This window comes from Mchenga conophoros, linkage group LG12 (genome assembly GCF_057382185.1).
Source record: "Mchenga conophoros isolate Kocher_MC1m ecotype Shallow Benthic linkage group LG12, M_conophoros_male_GT1.1, whole genome shotgun sequence".
NCBI lineage: Eukaryota > Metazoa > Chordata > Actinopteri > Cichliformes > Cichlidae > Mchenga > Mchenga conophoros.
Window position 1 is genome coordinate 4,116,591 of NC_140537.1, and position 21,101 is coordinate 4,137,691.

Sequence of the window (21,101 nt, forward strand, 5' to 3'; positions counted from 1 at the left end):
TTATGTGTTAAATATATTTGAAGTGGTGATTTGCCTGTGATACAGTGACACTCCTCTACAAACACAACCCAAATATGTCTGTACTGAGACATACCTTCTGACCACAAGACGAGACACATCCTACTTTACTCTTCTTCGTCACTGTTTTTCCCTTGGAGTAAGCAGACAGCTGTTACCCAGACTCTGAATAAAAGCAGACTTAACACAAAGGCGTTTCTGGGGCAGACGGGAGGGGCAACCATCCTTAAGAATCCTAGCTGTAGCCCAACAGTCTTGGCGATACTGCTTTAAGAAAGGTCACAAATGTATCAAAGACTTCTAATGGGCTTAAAGGTTGGTCTTTATTTCTATGCATGACATACTGGGTGCATCAGGCATTTGAGGATGCTCCGTGGGGGCTAGAAAGCAAGAAGACCCATGTTGATTGTCTCCTAAATCACTGCAATCTCAGTCCAAAGAACAAGAACTTCACTGACTTTGCACGAATGGCTTTCACACTAATCTAGGCCACAGTGACATCTTCGGTGTTTCTTTATTTACAAAGTGATGAAATACTTTTACCCCTTTCCCCAACTTCTTTCTCAAGGTAATAACAGAGTGGTCACTCAAAGCGCTCGCACACAGCTGTAGACAGATTGACTTTACACAATAAAAAATAGCATTTCGATACAAAATGATACAGCAGTACACCTTTTTTGGGGGGAGGAAATGTAGAGCATTTCAAAAAATCGAGGTAGAAAATAAGCACACACTGCTCGACTGATGATATCGGACATGGGTTCGTACAAGTCACTGAGGAGATAAAAAGGAAATGTACTGAACTGGGGGGGGCACACATCCTGATTGAAAAGAGAGATAAAAACACTGTCAACAACCAGTGAGGAAAACGAGTCTTAAGAATGTGGAAATTCTAATTATTAAAGTGGAAACGTTTAGTTGCCTGGAGAAAAGTGAAAAGCTCCACAGTATCATGGTTTCTGTGCGATGCAGTGTCTGGGTTACCCATGAAACACCGCTGCCACCACTTCTGTTTTGATTAATGTATACAGTGGCATGTAAGAAAAATATGTTTCATGCAGACACAAAACAAACTACCTTCAAACACTGAGAAGTTCTCACTATGTTGTGTTAAATCAGCATTTTCCACCCCACTTTGTTCTACTTGGAATCACCAGATTTTAAACAACTGGGTGACATCTAGGGTGCTCAAAATAAATTCAGTCGGAGGACCAGCTTGAAGGCTCTGACTTTAGATGGCGTGATATAAGTTTCAGTCCTGTAATACGCCTCAAAGTGTTTACCTCCCGTTTGAAAAATAATCATCGGGGATTTGCGTGGATACACGATGAGAGGGAGATGCTCAGAAAGCCACGAAACAAACGTTATTTGTTATCAAACATCAATTTTGTTAATATACAGAAATCTGCTTGCCTTATGGTCTCTTTGAAAGAGAATGATTGATTGTGTTTATATGTCATTTCCTTTGTTATGGCATTATTCCATCATAAATCTGGAACAGGATGGAATTGTGGCATATGCACAAAAGCAGTGTCGACTTGAATAGTCCATCAAGTACGCTCTGTGATTTTCTTTCCAAAAATAGAATGACTGACTCACACACTGAAGTGATTGTGCTGTCTGCAGCGAGCCACTAACACTGACTTTTATCCCGTTAGGCCGTGTCTGTCTGCAGGCCGGCTGTTTATGTGTCGCCTTTTAAGCACCGAGTGTCCAAGAGCAGCGACTTTAACCATTCGGCCTTACACTTTGAGAGCTTCGTGTACACCCACGGCGGAAAGCCGACGGTTGATGTTGCGATAGCGACACCGGAGAAGGTCACGATAAGTGGAGCGCAGGTCTCGATTGAAGAAGGCGTAGATGAAGGGATTCATTAAGGAGTTGGCGTAACCTAACCACAGGAGCGTGCGCTCCAGCCAGATGGGCACACAGCTACATTCCACTCCGCAGATAAAGGGCCTGGCGGTGGACAGGATAAAGAAGGGCAGCCAGCACACGGCGAAGACGCCCACAATCACCCCCAGTGTCGTGGCCGCTTTTTGTTCCCGCTTGAAGATGGAGATGTTTCTGCGCTCGCGGGTCAGCAGGCGGGACAATGCGGCACACTCCTCTGCCACGCCGGGCGGCTTCAGGCCCTGCATTCGGAGAGCCTCGTTAGCCACTGTTTCGAGACGCTCGCGTCGTGAAAGGTTGGTGAAGCGGTGCTTGGCGCCGCTCTTGCGAGCTGCCCTGAAGATCTTGTAGTACATGACCAGCATGACCAGCATAGGGATATAAAAGGCCACAGCTGTGGAATAGATGGTGTAGCCAAAGTCTTGGCTAATGAGGCACACACCGGCTGTGTGGACGTTTTTGGCCCAGCCACAGAAAGGCGGCAGTGTGATGGATGCTGACACCAGCCAGACTCCCAGGATCATCTTGGCCATCAGCTGACCGTTCTGCCGGGCTGGGTAGGTGAGAGGTCGTGTGATCCCCAGATACCTGCGAGAAAAGGAGACAAATGAAGCATCATTAGCAAGTACTAAAAGCATTTGATGTCACATTGACATCTTGTTTTAAACTCCTCATCTAATATATTCTCTCTGTCATCTCAAAAACAAAATCTTATTATTCATTTATCATTTACAATCCACCCTTTTAGGCTTGTAGTGTGGTAGCATCAAAGAAACGTCCCCTCATTTCAAAGACAGACATCTGGATGAAAGGTCTTAAGCTCTGTCATTGCCCGGAGGGTTATTTGCTGCTTTTTCTTTGGCTCTTTGAGCTTGGTAAGTAGAGAACGAGCTATCAATCAAACAGGCAGCTCAGTGGTTTCAAATAGCAGCTGGAGGTGTCAGGGAAAAAAAAATAAGGACAAAATGAGGTGTGAAAGGCTCGGATTTGTACAAAACTGGGAAAATAGCCACTATTCACACAAAATGATAAATCTGTGTGTACGACACTGCATGTTTTGGCGGCACGCCCGCAGCACTCATCAGCACCAGATGCGTCATTGATGAAAACTCTATATTCCACTCTCTATTTATCTGATTTCTGCTTTGCTGTTAATTCTAACATAAAAAAACTTGGTAAGGATCGCTGTGATTCACTGTCAAATTACATTCAGTGCTTTTCGACTTGGGTCTTTACTCTATTGACAGGTTTTTAAAAGTTCAGCTTGTCAGGTGTAGCTTTAAAATATGACTTCATCTTTAAACATTTTCTCCAGTGTTTGTACAGCTTAGTATTATGCTAGTCACAAATATTACAGAGCTCGCTGCCATCTGCAGCTCATTTTCTGTTACCTTCAGATTAAGTATGGACATTAACAAACTTGGCTGTCAAATAACATTATAACACTCCTCAGAAATCATTTCTAGTGCGTTTTTAAGAGATGCTGGTTGTAGACACATCTGAGTGAAGGTATACAAAATGTCAAAATGCTCTCTAGTCCAGCACATCTGATGCACACTGGTGCCTATTAACTAGTGCCAACACATAATGCAAGTGGTATTGATCTAAATCAGAATGACTCTGAATGGACACCAGGGCTACAACTAGCGCTTTGCTAGGAGCGCTTTATTATATCCTTTCCTCACCACCAACACACACACACACAGACATCTAACCCAGATCAGATTTTTTTTAATCGGCTTTAAAAAGCCTCACACGCCTCGTATCAGAACTGCCACGCTGAATGAAACATCAGTCGTTTATCTGAGACAGGTGTCATTATGTTGTCGCCCATGGCAGGTCTTGTGGGCTGACGGTGGTAGAAAATACTGCGACACTAAAGAAAGAAAGAAAAAGATACAGCTACAGCTGGTAGTTGCGTTGGTGTAGGTTACTTTTGTCATTGGTTACACGAGACAGTAACTTTTCAGTTTCCATGTAAACTGTGTGCCGCGCACCATCACACTGTCAGACTCCAAGATCCTTCAGCTCAGGTTGTCCGTCCTCAGTGGACGTTATATAACAACTACTTTGTGTTCATTCTTCTAATCCCTCCACTAATCTGAGTAGTTTACACCCCTCACTTAAAATGTACTTAAGTTTCACAGGGGAGACTAAACACACAGACAACAATGTCAAATAAATATGAAACAGAGCCAAGATGAGTACGTGCCATGCTTCTACGGAATTCATAATAGATACGCAGTAATGCAACACTCCTCTCTGAATCCATTACTCAGTAATGAAGATGGTAATGGTAAATGGTAAATGGCCTGTATTTATATAGCGCCTTACTAGTCCCTAAGGACCCCAAAGCGCTTTACATATCCAGTCATCCACCCATTCACACACACATTCACACACTGGTGTTTGTGGTGCTTATTTGGGGGGATATTTGTTTGTCAGTGGAGGGTGGAGGGCAGTTCTCTGCCACCATGACTCATCTTCAGACCTTTAGAAGGCAGAGCTGTTTCCAGGCACACTCTCATTGGACACACAATCCTCTCATCGTCCTTCTGGAGACAAATGACTGCCGGTTTGGCTAAGAGAGCACGCATTTTGACACTTCATTACACTGCTTCTTGCATATCTTGCAGCAGGATGTGCTGATGCAAACATCTGTGGGTTTAATCATTCTTATTTTTGCATTCTAAAAATTGAACTTTACTAACCCTGGAGAGGCAGGGTAACAAGAAACAATAACAACGGCAAAAAACATGTACGTGTAGTTCCCTTTGCCGCGTACAACGTAACAGTGATAGGTTAATATGGCAGAAACATGCATTCAGCTCAGAGATAAAAGTATACTGTTCTTTCTCCCTCTCTCCACTAACTCCTGTGTTCACCAGCTGAACACAGTTAGTCCCCAGCACTGACACGCTGCCACATTATGAGCACTGTCAGAGTGAGACAAAAAACATAAGTGCGCCACAGAACTGAGCTGAGAAACCAAGCAGCATCGCTACAAGGGATGTCTCCCACATTACACACAGTCACTTAATCCAATGTTGATATTAAAATACAGAACTTTTATTTTCATACACAGGGATGTGCAAAAGTGTTGAACCAAGGACCCAGACTTTCATTTTTATTTTTATTTTTTTGCAAGCTTCCTGGTGTTCTTTCAAAGTTTTTCTTTAGACATTGGCTTCTTTTTAACAAATTTACAGTCAATATAGTGGAATTTTTTTTTTTATTATTAAGCTACTTAACATTGACCTGTCACTCATTCAAGCGTCAAAAAGTTACCTAACTAAAGGGATAAACCTGTGTTGTCTCTAGACAGACAAGAACCAAATAGCATTTTATGCACTCGGTTACTAGCAGTCTGTCTTAAAAATATATCATATGTTCTCGTTTCTTTAGCTGAATCTATAAAAAATGCAAAAGACAGACATAGTTTGACAGGCACAAAATTGTATTTTTGCACCAGCAAGGTGATTCCCAATGAGCTATTATCAAAAAACCTGGTATATCTCACCATGGTGTGCAGTTTATCTCAATAAACTGGATAGATGGAGGACCTATAAAACTATCTACAGTAGATGAACAGTATCTGAAAGTCATGTCTTCAAGAAATAGGAAAAAACCCAGCAAAGATCATCCACATTCATTGGACTGTGTTGAAGAAAAACGGTGGTCATAGCAAATATTGACTTTCAAGTTAGAATTGAACTGTATTTCCAGTTATTTAAAAGGGTTCTTATATGGTGCTTTTTCTACTCAAGCTTTCAATGCACTTTGTACAACATGTCTCATTCATGCTTTTTACTTCATATAAGTGTTTTCTAAAAAAACATTCACAGTCCAATCTTGAACTCCAGGTTCAAGATCTCGCCCAAAGAAAACTGGAGCAGCCAGACTTCGAACCACCAAGCTTCTGAATAAACGATGACCTGCTTTACCTCCCAAGCAACAGCCTCTCCATTTGCATGTTATAAGTAAATTGCTGCATCTATTTCCTGTTTATAGGAAAACATAAACAAGAGGTGGCTCAAGACTTACGCATTGCTGGACCATCTGCAAGTCTGAATAGAAATCTAGAGCATTTTTCAAAATGCATACCATATTTGAACCTTGCAATATGATGAAAGCGCAAGCTAAATACACAGTGGCAGTGGATTATAATCACCTCCTATACAGTGTGACCTGAACACAGTCAGTGATGTTTAAATTATTTTTTTTATTCACATCTCTGGTAGATACAGCGGCCCTCAGGAATTACCTGTCCATAGGTAACCAGAATGTCCAAGCTAATGGAGAATTCCATTACCTCCACTAGGCTACCCCATAGAGCACAATATAGTGTGCTATTTTCTGCTCTGAAACACTGTAACTGGCCCTCTTGTGCAACAGTCGTCAGTCATCTCCAGGAGAGCCTCAGAAACCTTTTACTTCTGAGAGGGGAAACATGGTGAAATATTTATCCAAGCCATTGGCTGAGAGACAGGGTGGTAAATTTGGAGCTCTGTGTCTGTCAGAATACCTTTTTTCCCACAGAAACTTTCCACTGAAGTCCCTTCACTAAGCCATTTATAATTCTTATATCAAGCACAAATGTGCAGGGAGGGGGTCAACATGAGTTTAAAAATTTTAAGTGTTGCCCGTTTTTGGAAGATCTCTGAATTCATCTGCGTGTGATTTAAGCGAGTGGACAGAGAGGTGCAAACGTCACCTGAAATCAAACCGTTTTTTGAGAAATGCAGCTTCATTGCTTTATGAGCTTGGTTTGATTTATCTAAAGTGAACGAGAGTGCTGAAAATGGGAAGATCTCAGAAAACACAGTTCAGTGTTCACTCGAGTGTCAGCTGTGTGCAAGATATACCGTAGAAAAGCTTGTTTGCTTATTGATTTGTTAAGTACACCGTGTTGTAATAAAGGTATTATGAGCTGGACTAGCTCTAAACAAATGTAAGGTTTGACCTCTGGATATGATAATTAAAAAATAAAATAAAGAGTACAGTTGTTCAACACATGCATTTATTTATTCTGAGCTTTCTTCAGCTGAAGCACAATGGATGTGTTCAGTGAGAGCTCTGGAACATTTCTCCGACATCTGACAACGAGTCAAGTCCTCAAGGAGCGCTTCAGCTCTATTTGAGGAAGCACCATAAGACAGAAATTGAGCTGCTTTTCTTCTGACAGAGCACGACGTGAATTTTCAACAAGAAAGCAAAGGAGCAGCTTTGTCTTTTTCCGGGTTTTACACACAATTAAGCATTTTTGTTCTAACACACTTATACCTGTTTAGGTCAGGTTCTGTTCTCTTGCCTGATTTCTGCTCGTGGTGAGGTGAGAATGAGTGAGTAAAATAATAATAGAGCTGTTTCTTTAATCACATTTAGACTCTTACATAAGCTAAACTGAGTCATCCCTGGACAGACACAATTCTTCCCTCAGATTTGTGTATTACCTCCAGCCAGTCTGTGAATAACTATTATTTTATTTCAGCCAATGTGTCGAGGAGGGAATTGCTACTTAAGGCAAGGATTTTTTTTTAAGAGAAAAAAAAGTTGATAAGCCAAATTTATGCAAACTTTATAGTTACTGACAACAAACATAACACTTTAATTTTCCTTTTCTTAAACTGATAAGACAAAAAAGTGTTGAGGGGGTGACTGCAGTTTTGTTTTGTGTTTTTGCATTTCACACACACACAACATGGCAATGCTGGACCGAAGCTTTAGTCCAACCTGAAACATTTAGACAACTTTTGCACATTAATAGTTTCTTTGCGACCACAACATTTTGACAATAATCTACATTTTGATCTTATCCTGCAAGTTTCTATTTTACCTGTCAAGCTAACACTTTGCAATCTTCAAGGTGCTGGAAACATTCCTCAGAGGGTGTTTTTCCATAATAACATGATTGCATCTCACAGTTCATCCACATCCATGATGTGAACCTCTACTGCATGCCAAAGGTGCTGTGCTGGATTGGTGACAGTGGAGGCCATTTGAGTGAACTCACTGCCATATTCAAGATGATCTGAACTCTGTAACATGGTGCGTTATCCTCATGGAAGCAGCCATCAGGAGCTGGGCCCACTGTGATCTTAAAGAGATGGATGTGGGACTGAAACCATGCTCAGTTGGTTCTAAAGTACATCCCTCACACTATTATACCATCACCACCAGCCTGAACTGTTGATATAATTCGGACCCCATCTCAGTGTTGACTCAACAGACCAGGCACTGTTTTACCAGTCTTTGTTTTTTTTGTCCAGTTTTGGTGAGCCTGTGTTGTAGCTTATCCTTAGCTGACAGGAGCAGCACCCAATGTGGTCTTCCAGCCCATTCTCACTCTCGAGTAACATCCCAACGATGTTTCACGTCCCGCGGTGTTCCTGAGGAACGCGAAAGGTGACCTTCTGCGTTCTTATGCTACACGCCGGGTTATTGGTGAAATCCAGTAGAATGATGGTCCCGCGGTAATACACATTCCAGCCATGTATTCCAGCCCTAACCATAACCTTATCCCTAACCATAACCTTATCCCTAGCGTTAACCAGCAATTTAATGACGTTAAATAGTTTTCCAAAGTGATTTAAGTAAAATGAACGAACATGTGTAGATTGATTCCAAACGGTTCTCATGTTTCCTCATTTTTCTGATCTCGTCATTTATGGACATGTTGGGCGCCCAGAAGCATAATATTTTGACGGTTTGTCACCTAGCGTAAAATATTACGCTTTGGGAGTGAGAACGTGTTGGCTCTTCTGTTGCTGTAGCCTAGATTCAACATGTTGTGCATTCAGAGATGCTCTTCTGCATTCCTCTTCTGCATTGTAACAAGTGGTCATTTGAGTTGTTGTTGCCTTTCTATCAGCTTGAAGCAGTCTGACCACTCTGGCAACAACAACGCATTTTATCCCTGAGAACTTTTTCTTGCTGGTTAGTTTTTCTTTTGTGGACCATTCTCTGTGAACCCTAGAGATAATGTGGGAAAATCTCACCAGATCAGCAGGTTCTGAAATACTCGAACCAGCCCATCTGGCACCAACAACCATGCCATGTTCAGAGTCACTTAAATCACCTTTCTTCCCCATTCTAATGCTCAGTTTGAACTCAGCAGGTCCTCTTGACCAAGTCTAGATGCCTAAATGCATCAAGTTACTAGTAGGTATCTGTGATATTTGTGTTAAGGGGCAATTGAACAGGTGTACCTAATAAAGTGGTCAATGAGTCTATATAACTTCTTTTAATCTGACTGAATGTTAAACTTATACCCCTCTAGCGTTCATTTTTTTCTCCAGTTCAGCTGCATTAAAAGGTGTATACCATGGTAGCCACACTGACCCATGTTATAATATTGCAACAGCTGCAATCAAACTGTTACTCACATGTGTATACGGTACCACCCATGTCCAGACTTGTGACTGAGATTAACAGAAATTGATTACTACTGTATTGTCCTGTAAGCACTTAACTATCCATGTGGCACCACGGGGAAATGTGGGCATGCTGAACACAGCTCAAGGACAGATCTGAGACAAAAGTTATCTATAATCCTTCTCAACATTCTCAACCTGCTTTGGGGTCCCAAAACAATCCTGGTTTTCAGTGCTCACCGATAACATCCCTGACCCTTTAAAATCTGTTGGATTTGTTCTATTTTGTTAATTATGTAGCAATGAAAACCATTTTCTATTGTTGACCTATTTACAGAGTCACCCTGTATACTTACAAGACACACCTAGCTTCACAAAGCACTTCCCCTCATCAGACTTTAAATCCTTTATGTCTGTTTTACTTCCTCCTAATTGTTGTAAACCCTCTGGGTGGATATTTTATGGCCTTTCCTACACAACTCACCACCTGTCACTATTGGAGGTTTAAGGGCTCTCACGGCAATAGGGATGATGGGCAGCTATTAGTGCCACAGTGATAAATGAAATCCACTTCCAACAGTCATTGTGTCCATCCCAGTCAGAGCTGGGTGTCCTTGGACAACAAAGGAAAAACAGCAGAGAACAGAAGAGAGCTGAGCGGGGCAGATAATAGGGTACAGGAATAAAGGAGAATTAAAAAGCTGGGCAAAAAAAATCTGGAACACAAAAGCATTGAGTTAAACCAGAACGGTGACAAAACAAAACAGCTGGGATTAAAGTATCTGAGGAAAGTGCACCAATGAGACTCAAGGGTGGAATATATGCATCCCAACTAAAGTTTTTACTGGTGTTCCAGCTAGCCTCAGTCAAAGTCAGTTTGATGATCTTCCCTTTATAATGAGGGCGTGAGAGTCAGTGACCATACAAAAATGTGGATAATGTAGGAGGCACTGCATGGCCCCTAAATCCAACATCAGTGTTGCTCTACATGCAGAAACACGTGGCAACAAAACATACATAAAACTAAAGTACGGAAAAGTAACTTCTTCAAAGTCCTTCAGAGCAAAATGTTGCAAATTTCTAGTCCAGCGGACCTGCTTGGGTAAAATTTAAAAAATAAACGAATAAAAGTCAGACTGTTTCGACTAATTCACCAACACCTGCCGATAGGGCTACATAACAAATAACCAACAAGCTCCACTTCCTTTTGTGTTTTTTTTTTCTAAAGCGCCATTTTCAAGGTCAATAATACCATTTATGTCTTTCCTCGTGTGTCTCTCACTGCTGCTGCTCCTGTTATGTCACGTCATTTGATTTAAACCAGTGCTGCCACCTTTTTCTGTTGCCGCTGATGTTGTTGCTGTCTGCTATTTCTGGTCAGCGCTGCATCACAAGCACTAACGCACCACTTACATCATGCCTTTATCTATACTGTTACATTACTCTACTACTCAAGCTAGTTCCCAAGCACTAACTCACATCTTTCTGTGCATCATGGCTTGTTGGTCAATCTATCACACACTAGACATTTTATGTGTGGCTCAGTTATTTCTATTGCTGGTTGTTTGGCTGTTGGGTAAAGAAGCTGATTTGAAAAAAAAATACAAATAGCTTCTTTTTTTTTTTTTGAACAACACACAGCACAGGTTTTTCACTATATGGAAAAAAGTGGGCCAGACCTCTTAATCTTTGATATCAGGTGTTTTCACAAAGTTGAAGAATTTAGGGGGCTTCGCAGCCGAGTGTGAAGCAGTGGGAATGAGAATCAGCACCTCCGAAGGGTGGCTGGACTCTCCCTTAGAGATGAGGTGAGAAGTTCAGCCATCTGGGAGGGGCTCAGAGTAGAGCCGCTGGTCCACATCGAAAGGAGCCATTTTAGGTGATTTAGGTGCTTATCTGCCCCAGATAAGCGGAAGAAGATGGATGGATGGATGGAAGAGTTTAGGGACCACAGCAACCATAGCTAATAGATGCTAGCTGACCGCTGACGTAGTTAGCAGCCTATTAGCTGTTTAACAACATTTGGGTGTTAGCAGCTAATAAGCTTACCTTTGCAGCAATGTTTTAGTTATTGCTGTTTTGTTAATACCATGGCAATTGCATTTTAACAGCTCAGAAGCAATTTAGTGATTACTTTGTTGCCTGGCGTTAGAACTTCACAATCGAGGTATTTGTTATGACATTACCTTCTGATCCTTGTGCTTGCTCTCCAAGCGATGCTGTTAAGTGACTTGCTTTGCAGTCTCATAAATTTTTGGTTCAGATCATATGTCTTTGTTCTGTTTTTAATTAATATTCATGTAACAGAGGAAAACTGGTCTCAATTTGTTTCAGCTGCACAGCCTCACCTATAAATAACTATTATGTAAGTAAAAAATAATGAGGTTAAGACAGAATTTATGTATGCATGGAGCCTTTTGATTTGGACCAGCACTGTTAGGAAGCTCCTCAGTCCACAAAAACTTTTTCTCAGTTACCTGAATGTTGTGTATTTTTGTTAGAAATGAGACCATTCTCTCTTCTCTGTCACATTAGTAAATCGCTCCATCTTGTCACACAATCTACTTTTAGAATAGAATAGAATAGAATTCAACTTTATTGTCATTGCACATGCACAGGTACAGGGCAACGAAATGCAGTTTGCATCCATCCAGAAGTGCTTTAGTGATATAGATATATTACAATATATATTAGCAATAATATAGATATGTGAGTATATTACAGAAATGGGTCTATTATGGTATGTTATAATGTACACGGTATGAAGTATGTTATGAATATTCTATAACTATAAGTATGTACAGGCTGTAGTGAGTACAAGCTATGTACAGGATATGAACAGGATATAAATATGAAAAACTATACAGAATATGAAATAAATAACTTTACAGAATCTGGGATATACAGTTATACAGAAATGGGAACTATGCAAGTTGTAAACAGTTGTAGGATTAAAGATTATTGAATGTACAGAATGATTATTTACACAGAGCTATACAGTAGTGCAGTTAAGATAAGTGAGGGTGTAGATAGTTTCTACAGAGGCTATATAAAGTGCTAGTGGTTGTGAGTGGTGGTTCAGTCCATGTTATTATTGTGTTTGAGGGTACAGTTGTCCATTGTGGGTGTGTGTATGTTCAGTCCATGTGTTAACGTGGGTCAGATGTCAGGAGGCAGAGTTCAGGAGTCTGACAGCTGTGGGGAAGAAGCTGTTCCGGTACCTGGTGGTCTTAGTCCGGAGGCTCCTGTGGCGCCTCCCAGAGGGCAGGAGGGTGAAGAGTCCATGTGATGGGTGACTGGGGTCTTTGATGATTTTCCCAGCCCTTTTCAGACACCGCTTCCTGTAGATGTCTTTTATGGCAGGAAGTGGTGCTCCGGCGATGCGCTGGGCAGTTTTCACGACCCTCTGCAACGCCTTCCGGTCCGAGGCAGAGCAGTTCCCGTACCAGACTGTTATACAGTTGGTCAGGATGCTCTCGATGGTGCAGCGATAGAAGTTCACCAGGATGTCTGAGGACAGGTGGTTCTTCCTCAGAGTCCTCAAGAAGAAGAGGCGCTGGTGAGCCTTCTTGACCAGCTTGGAGCAGTTGGTCGTCCAGGTGAGATCCTCGGAGATGTGGACTCCCAGGAACTTGAAGCTGCTCACACGCTCCACAGCCGTCCCCTTAATGTGGATGGGTGGATGTGGGTCAGCATTCCTCCTGTAGTCCACGATGAGCTCCTTTTCCTTCCTGAATGGATTTATGTCTGCTTGTTATGCATTTAGCCATTTTCTGCTCCCTGTCAATTATTTAATGGAGTTCCTTTATGGTGGCAGCCATGGCGACCTGATTTGTAATGCAGCTACAAAGCCTCTAGAGGCTTTTGGCTCTCCAAAGGAAATTACATTTGTACATGCGCATGCTTGTCATTGTGCTGCGCTTACTGGCCACCTAAATATACACTTTCAGCTGTGAGTAGCATCTCACTAATAGTCTCAAATGCGAGCTCCCAAAATGTTACGTTAAATATTAAAGAGTGTACTCATTTTCTCTTCATTATTATACAACGAGTGAAGTCTGGTACTGGAAGGTGAATAAGTATGTGCCAGCAAATCCGTCTTCCTTTCCGTTTTTTTCCCTGTCATGATGATGAGAGAGAGCCAGGGTGAAGAGCCCCTCCATCTTTGTCACCTTCCCTTTGGTTCTGTCGCTCTCCCTCTCAAAGGACACCTTGAAAACTAAATAAGCTTAAAGGAAGTCTCAGATGTGGGGGAGGAATCCAAGTCTCCACTTCTTCCCGTTTTTCTTCTGACCTTTGAGAAAACAATGTTAAGCAATTTTAGTTACCAAGGATACCACAGACAGCTCCTCTTTTGAACCGACTCACTTTTTTCCAATTTGGCATCTAGCCAGCAGTTGGTATAGCTGAAGTAGCTGCGCGCCCCATTATACGCCATCATTTCATGCCTCTGCAAATGGAAAAGGACAGTGAGGAGCTGTAGCCAACTTGTTCCAGAGTCACAACACTACCATGCAACATAAAGGCAACTGTTGAGTGCTGTTCTTTTTTCAATCTCTTATCCTTTTACTGACCTTTTATTTTGGGCAGATGAAAATATCAGAGATATTAAAAAGCTCGGCTAAGAGCAAGAGGATATATTTAAAGGCTAAAACCCATGTGAGGGCAAAACAAGGCATCGTAAAGTTGTTGTAAAAATAAAGTAGTATATATATATATATATATATATACACACACACACTTCTGAACAAACCAGAAGACATCTGGAACAATGTCCTCTGGACAGACAAGAGCGAATCCAAATCAGCGTTTGGCCACAATGCAAAGTGCTACATTTGGCGAAGACTAAACACAAGAAACCAGCACAAATACGTCACACCAGCTGTCCGCATGTTGGTGCAGGGGTGATGATTTGAGCTTGTTTTGCAGATATTGGATCTGGGCACTTTGCAGTAATCGAGTCAAACATGAACCCCTCTGTATGTCAGGCCATCTGTCTGACAACTGAAGCTTGGACTAAACTGGGTCATGCAACAAGACAATGATCACAAGCACAGCAGCAAATAAACAGCAGAATGACTGAAAAAGAAAGAATCACTGTGCTGGCCCAGTCAAAGTGCAGACCTCAACCTGATTGAAATGTTGCGGTGGGACCTCAAGAGGTCTGTCCATAAATGAATGTCTGCAAACCTCACCTGAAACAGCATTGTAAAGAAGAGTGGGCCAAAGTCTTCCACAACAATGTGAGACACTGATAAAGTAAAAACATTTACTTCACGTTTTTGCTGCTAAAAGTGGTTCTACACGTTATTGAATCATGGGCAGTGCTCAGTTTTTCACACACTGCATTTTCCTTTTGGCTTCATTTCTGTTGTAGCAGTGGTATAGTGCAGTATGTCATATATTGTTGTGTATCTGAGGTTGTATTTAAATAAGGTTACAACCTGGTAAATGATTCTATTTCCTGATATGTAAAACTTCAGAACTGACAGCGTCAGTTTACCATCACTGTACCAAATCAAACTATATTAAAAAAAACCACCCAGCACACCCCTGCGGGCGGTTTATCCTTCAAGCTCGGGTCCTCTACCAGAGGCCTGGGAGCTTGAGGGTCCTGCGCAGTATCTTAGCTGTTCCCAGGACTGCGCTCTTCTGGACAGAGATCTCCGATGTTGTTCCCGGGATCTGCTGGAGCCACTCGCCTAGCTTGGGAGTCACCGCACCTAGTGCTCCGATTACCACGGGGACCACCGTTACCTTCACCCTCCACATCCTCTCGAGCTCTTCTCTGAGCCCTTGGTATTTCTCCAGCTTCTCGTGTTCCTTCTTCCTGATATTGCTGTCATTCGGAACCGCTACATCGATCACTACGGCCGTCTTCTTCTGTTTGTCTACCACCACTATGTCCGGTTGGTTAGCCACCACCATTTTGTCCGTCTGTATCTGGAAGTCCCACAGGATCTTAGCTCGGTCATTCTCCACCACCCTTGGGGGCATCTCCCATTTTGACCTCGGGACTTCCAGATTGTACTCGGCACAGATGTTCCTGTACACTATGCCGGCCACTTGGTTATGGCGTTCCATGTATGCCTTGCCTGCTAGCATCTTGCACCCTGCTGTTATGTGCTGGATTGTCTCTGGGGCATCTTTACACAGCCTGCACCTGGGGTCTTGCCTGGTGTGATAGACCCCAACCTCTATGGATCTTGTACTCAGAGCTTGTTCTTGTGCTGCCATGATTAGTGCCTCTGTGCTGTCTTTCAGTCCAGCTTTGTCCAGCCACTGGTAGGATTTCTGGATATCAGCCACCTCCTCTATCTGCCGGTGGTACATACCGTGCAGGGGCCTGTCCTTCCATGATGGTTCCTCGTCTCCCTCCTCTTTCTTGGGTTTCTGCTGCCTGAGGTATTCACTGAGCACTCGGTCAGTTGGGGCCATCTTCCCAATGGATGTTCGTTGTCTCATCCTGGACTGTGGTGCTGACACTCACCAGTCCCCGGCCCCCTTCCTTCCGCTTAGCGTACAGCCTCAGGGTGCTGGACTTGGGGTGAAACCCTCCATGCATGGTAAGGAGCTTTCTTGTCTTTATGTCAGTGGCTTCTATCTCCTCCTTTGGCCAGCCTATTACCCCAGCAGGGTACCTGATCACGGGCAGGGCGTACGTGTTGATGGCCCGGATCTTGTTCTTACCATTCAGCTGACTCCTCAGGACTTGCCTGACCCTCTGCAGGTACTTGGTGGTTGCAGCTTTTCTAGCGGCCTCTTCATGGTTCCCATTCGCCTGCGGGATCCCCAAGTACTTGTAACTGTCCTCTATGTCTGCAATGTTGCCGTCTGGTAGTTCAATCCCCTCAGTTCTGACTACCTTCCCTCTCTTTGTTACCATCCGACTACACTTCTCCAGTCCGAACGACATTCCAATGTCATTGCTGTATAGCCTGGTAGTGTGGATCAGTGAATCGATGTCTCGTTCACTCTTGGCATACAGCTTGATGTCATCCATGTACAGGAGGTGGCTGACAACTGCTCCGTTCCGTAGTCGGTATCCGTAGCCAGTCTTGTTAATGATCTCACTGAGGGGGTTCAGGCCTATGCAGAACAGCAGTGGGGACAGAGCATCTCCTTGGTAGATCCCGCACTTGATGGTGACTTGTGCTATGGGCTTGGAGTTGGCCTCTAGTGTTGTACGCCACATCCCCATTGAGTTCCTGATGAAGGCTCTTAGGGTCCCATTGATCTTGTACAATTCTAGGGATTCCAGTATCCAGCTGTGGGGCATTGAGTCATAGGCCTTCTTGTAATCAATCCAGGCAGTGCACAGGTTGGTCAGTCTGGTCTTGCAGTCTATATATATATATATATATATATATATATATATATATATATATATATATATATATATAGTAAGCTATATAACGTCCTTTATATGTATTTTCTGCAGTCCTGTGTTGTTATTGTTCCTTTGTATGACCTTGCTGTTAAAAGGAGCTATACAAGTACATTCACTAAAGGCTTCTCCCTTTATTTTTATCTATATAGAACAATAGCTCATCTGTGTGCTTTCAAACATGAAGCATGATTGGTAAAGAAAAAATGTGCAGGTGTTCTCTTTTTTAGACTCTTATGTGCAAACGTTGCTCATTTATTCATGTGATCATCTTCTCATCCCAATCAGGAGCACAGGAGATCTGAGGGGCGATTGTAATCTTTTAAATGATTCGGTGCCTCTACAGCATGTCTTCTATCTAGTTGGATTTGTCACTTTAATTGGAAAATCTCTTGAAGTATAAATCAATTAAGCTGTATTCTATACAGAAAGATTTTGATCAAATAAATGACAAAAGTATGTTCAGCCAGAGGTAATGACATAAGCAAAGATAGGACATGAGTTCAGCAAGATTGATATTAATAATTTCCAGCAGAAGAAAGCAATGAATTAAATTTGATTTTGTACTGGATGACACACATCAGAACATCAAACTTGGAGGTCAAATTCAGTGCACTACCCAGAGATGAAGAAATGACTAATGATAGGAATATTCATTATAGCAAGAATTTTGCTAATCTCATCTAAGGCGAGCCAGGGGGAAAAAATATAAATTATTCACCTGCATGTGATGGCACTTTTTGGGGAAATTTAGGGTAAAACAAAATAAAAATGTAATAAAATGAATTAATTATACGTACTCCAAGGAAAAACTCATAATGTCACATATTTACATCTATATTAAAGAACTAGATACTTTCTGGGAACAAAGTGGTACATTATGACAAAATGTTGAATAGTATTTGATGTTATAAAAGCACAAATTAACTCCCAAAAATGTGGAGAGTTTTGCCACCGATTCACTTTGCAAGACTGGATCAAATTGTTGTGACAGCCGAGTACGGAGCCATATTGATGATTTAACCAGTAATGTATTTGCATGGGTCCATTGTGTTGAATGCACAAAAGCTGTCACCTCATCCTCACTTCTTTTTGTCTAAATACACTGCACTATTTTTTAATGCAAAAAAAAAGAAGTGCAACATAAGCTCTACTCTGATTAGAAGCTTCACAATCAACCTCACAGCTTTGTTTTCCTCATAAATTTACATTAGTTTTTGAAAAATGATGCTCTTTTCAAGGTCTCACTTATTCATGTTTTTGTTTTTCTTCTTTTACCTGCAATTATGGAACCAGTAGCTGTCTTAACTTTTTGCTGAAAACCCATATTTAATCACAGTTGTACACATCCATGTACATCCCCAGTCTCAGCGCGGCCTAATTTCAAAGACGGACAGACAAAATGCCATTGCAGGTGAGCAAACACAGCAGTGACAACAAGGTAATAACAGTGATAATAGTGATCTGGCAAAATAGAGGTTAGCATTGTGTTGCAGAAGCAGTGCGCATAATTATAGGTGAAAAACTGTCACTCTAAGAAAAAGTGCTGTGCAGCGAGGAATGTGTGCGAACAATGAAGCTGGCTTATTCAGACTGACTTATTATGTAGACTGACTGCATATGCACCAGTGTCCTGTTCATTTACATCATGAAATTATTCATATTGGGGTTTTATTCAATCAGATTTGGGAAACTGAGTGGCAGCGAAATCCTTCCTGTGTTATACCGAGCTTAAGCTCCATCATTTGAGCTAAAGGAGGAAAACTGTGGTTCTTTCTAAGAGGTGTCTCCAACTTCCACAAAGCATATGCAGTTTTGAACTTAAGCATAGAGCAGCAATAAATATAGCACACAATCTGTTTTCTTACAGGTGATGTATATTTTTGTGCTCTCACAGACACGCCCACTCAATCCATGGACACTGGAACCGCTGATCTGAGCACCTACAAGCTCGTGAGTCATTACAATCAGGGGCACATTTCTTACTCACTGATGATTATGATATAATTTTTTTAAAAGTTTTCCTCACAAATGAGAGATAAATATGGTCTTTTACCTCTTTGAAGCAAACCATGTTAAAAGACACAAACAAATGTTTCATCGTAAACAGCTTCTGGCTCCCACGAATACCATTACTATCAGCATCAACAAGAAAAAGCAGTGTGGGCCTTTATCTGCTTTATGCCTGCCTGTTCACCTGCCTGATCCTCTGATTGTTATATCACTGCCTGTTGCTTTGGCACAATCTTAACAACACTTTCCAATTTTTAAGTTGTTTTGTTTTAATTAAAGCAGAAAATTGCTGATATAAAAAACACCCGTGTATGTACATATCTTAACTGAATAAGATAAAGTTTAAAAAACTATCCGGGGTGCGTCGAACTTGATTTATAGTACCGGACCATAACCAGCTAATAACACCTGACCCAAATAACAAGGAAAACAAATCTGCTATAAAGTCACAGCCACTGAGGACATCCATCATACAACATTCTCTGATAATTACCTGACAGCTATATTATACTGACGCTGCTACTGTTTGGGAACAAGGCAGAGTGAGGAGTGACCCTATATATACAGTCCCGAACAAGAGTTTAAGACCACTTGAAAAATGGCCAAAAAAATCATAGTTTGCATGGTTGGATCTTAACAAGGTTCTAAATAGAGCTTCAACATGCAATAAAAAGAAATGGGACTGAGACAAAACATTTTTTTGAGCATCTAATTTATTGAAAACAACGCTTAAACTGAAACAGGCTGTTTTACAGCTGATCAAAAGTTTAAGACCACACGGCCCTTAAAAGGCCAAATCTGTGTAAAAATGTGGATTCATTGTCATTTTCTATCAGGTAGTCACACTGTCATGATGTCATGATGGCAAAGGAAAAAAAGCATTCCCTTTTTGAATGTGGTCGGGTTGTTGAACTGCATAAGTATAATTTAGAATTTTTTAAATGATCCTAAGGGTTACGGAACAAAAAAGTCAAGTGGAAGACCCAAAAGAATTTTCCAGCACTGAGCCAGAGGATCCAATTGGCTGTCCATCAAGACACTGGATGATGCTCCACCCAAATTAAGGCCGTTACTGGTGCTGACTGCAGCCCCGTAACCGTCAGACGGCATGTGACACTGAAGAGATTCAAAAACAAAAAACATCTTCAAAGGCCTCGTCTCCTTAAACGCCACAGAACTGACCGTTTGGACTTTGCAAGAGAGCACCAAACATGGGACATTGAAAGGTGGAAGAAAGTTTTCTTCTCTCATGAGAAAAAATGCAACCTTGATGGTCCTGATGGTTTACAACGTTACTGGCATGACAACCAGATCCCACCTGAGATGTTTTCTGTGTGCCACAGTGGAGGGGGAGTCATAATGGTCTGGGTTGCTTTTTCCTTCAGTGGAAGGAAGTGCCGGGGCGTCAAACCGCCGCTGGCTATGTCCAGATGTTGCAGAGAGCATTCCTTACGACAAAGGGCTGTTATCTGTGTGGTAACGATTGGGTTTATCAACAGGACAATGCTGCAGTACACACGAGGGACTTCTTCCAGGAGAATAACATCATTCTTTTGGACCATCCTGCACGCTCCCCTGATCCAAATCCAAATGAGAACCTTTGATGGCAAGCGATGTTTACAAAAATGGACAATAGTATAGCTACTCATTACTGAGTTCATGTTTGAAATTTTGATTTCTGTTTTGGGGGTGGTTTACGGGTTTTTTGGAGGTGTGATCCTAAACTTTTGATCAGCTGTAAAACAGCCTGCTTCAGTTTAAGTGTTGTTTTCAATAAATTGCATGCTCAAAAATAATGTTTTGTCTCAGTCCCATTTCTTTTTGTTGTATGGTGAAGCTCTACTTGGAACTTTGTTAAGATCCAACCATGCAAACTATGATTTCTTTTGCCATTTTTCAAGTGGTCTTAAACTTTTGTTCGGGACTGTATAATTACATTTTTTTTTTTTGTTGTTGTTGTGTGTAGACTAAACTGTCAGTACTCAGAATCAGTGTGTTTATCTGCAAGATTTGAAGCTACAGATCTAGAGAGAGTTGGATCAAGAATTTATGTGGTCAGCACATCTGTCTCGCTGTACGTTGAAATGCCTTCTGATTGTCAGCTTACAGGAGCTTTCTATTCTGTATGCCAGGCTAATCTGTCAGTGTTGAGATTCTCCTTTTTCTGAGCAATCCTGAATACTCAAAATCAGCTAAGAGCACGACATTGTATTGGTAATGGTTCTGTTTACTGCTGTTTTTAAACTTGTGCAGTTGCTTCTTGCTAGAATTTTCCCTTTTCCACACTAGACATTTCAAAGGGTGAAGTTCAGCACACAGTGCAGTGACCCAGTTAGTTGTCAGTTCTAAAGTTCAGTGTCTTGCTGAAGGGCAGTTTGGCAGTGATGGGTGTGCCATAACTCAGTTTGCTATTTCAC

At 41.8% G+C, this 21,101-nt stretch overlaps 2 protein-coding genes across 2 annotated transcripts in view; one reads left to right on the top strand and one right to left on the bottom strand.

The window, feature by feature from the left end:
- Positions 1 to 322: 322 nt before the first annotated feature.
- The window catches only part of htr7c (5-hydroxytryptamine (serotonin) receptor 7c), a 32,328-nt gene continuing 11,549 nt past the window's right edge, over positions 323 to 21,101 (bottom strand). Inside the window, exon 2 of the mRNA XM_085293348.1 lies at positions 323 to 2,499. Coding sequence (XP_085149474.1) covers positions 1,761 to 2,499 — 739 coding nt within the window. The 3' untranslated portion in view covers positions 323 to 1,760. The remainder of the gene's footprint in view (positions 2,500 to 21,101) is intronic.
- Positions 2,452 to 21,101, top strand: part of piwil2 (piwi-like RNA-mediated gene silencing 2) — a 65,213-nt gene continuing 46,563 nt past the window's right edge. The window contains exon 1 of the mRNA XM_085293347.1: positions 2,452 to 2,468. The gene's annotated coding sequence lies outside the window, so the exon portion shown is untranslated. The remainder of the gene's footprint in view (positions 2,469 to 21,101) is intronic.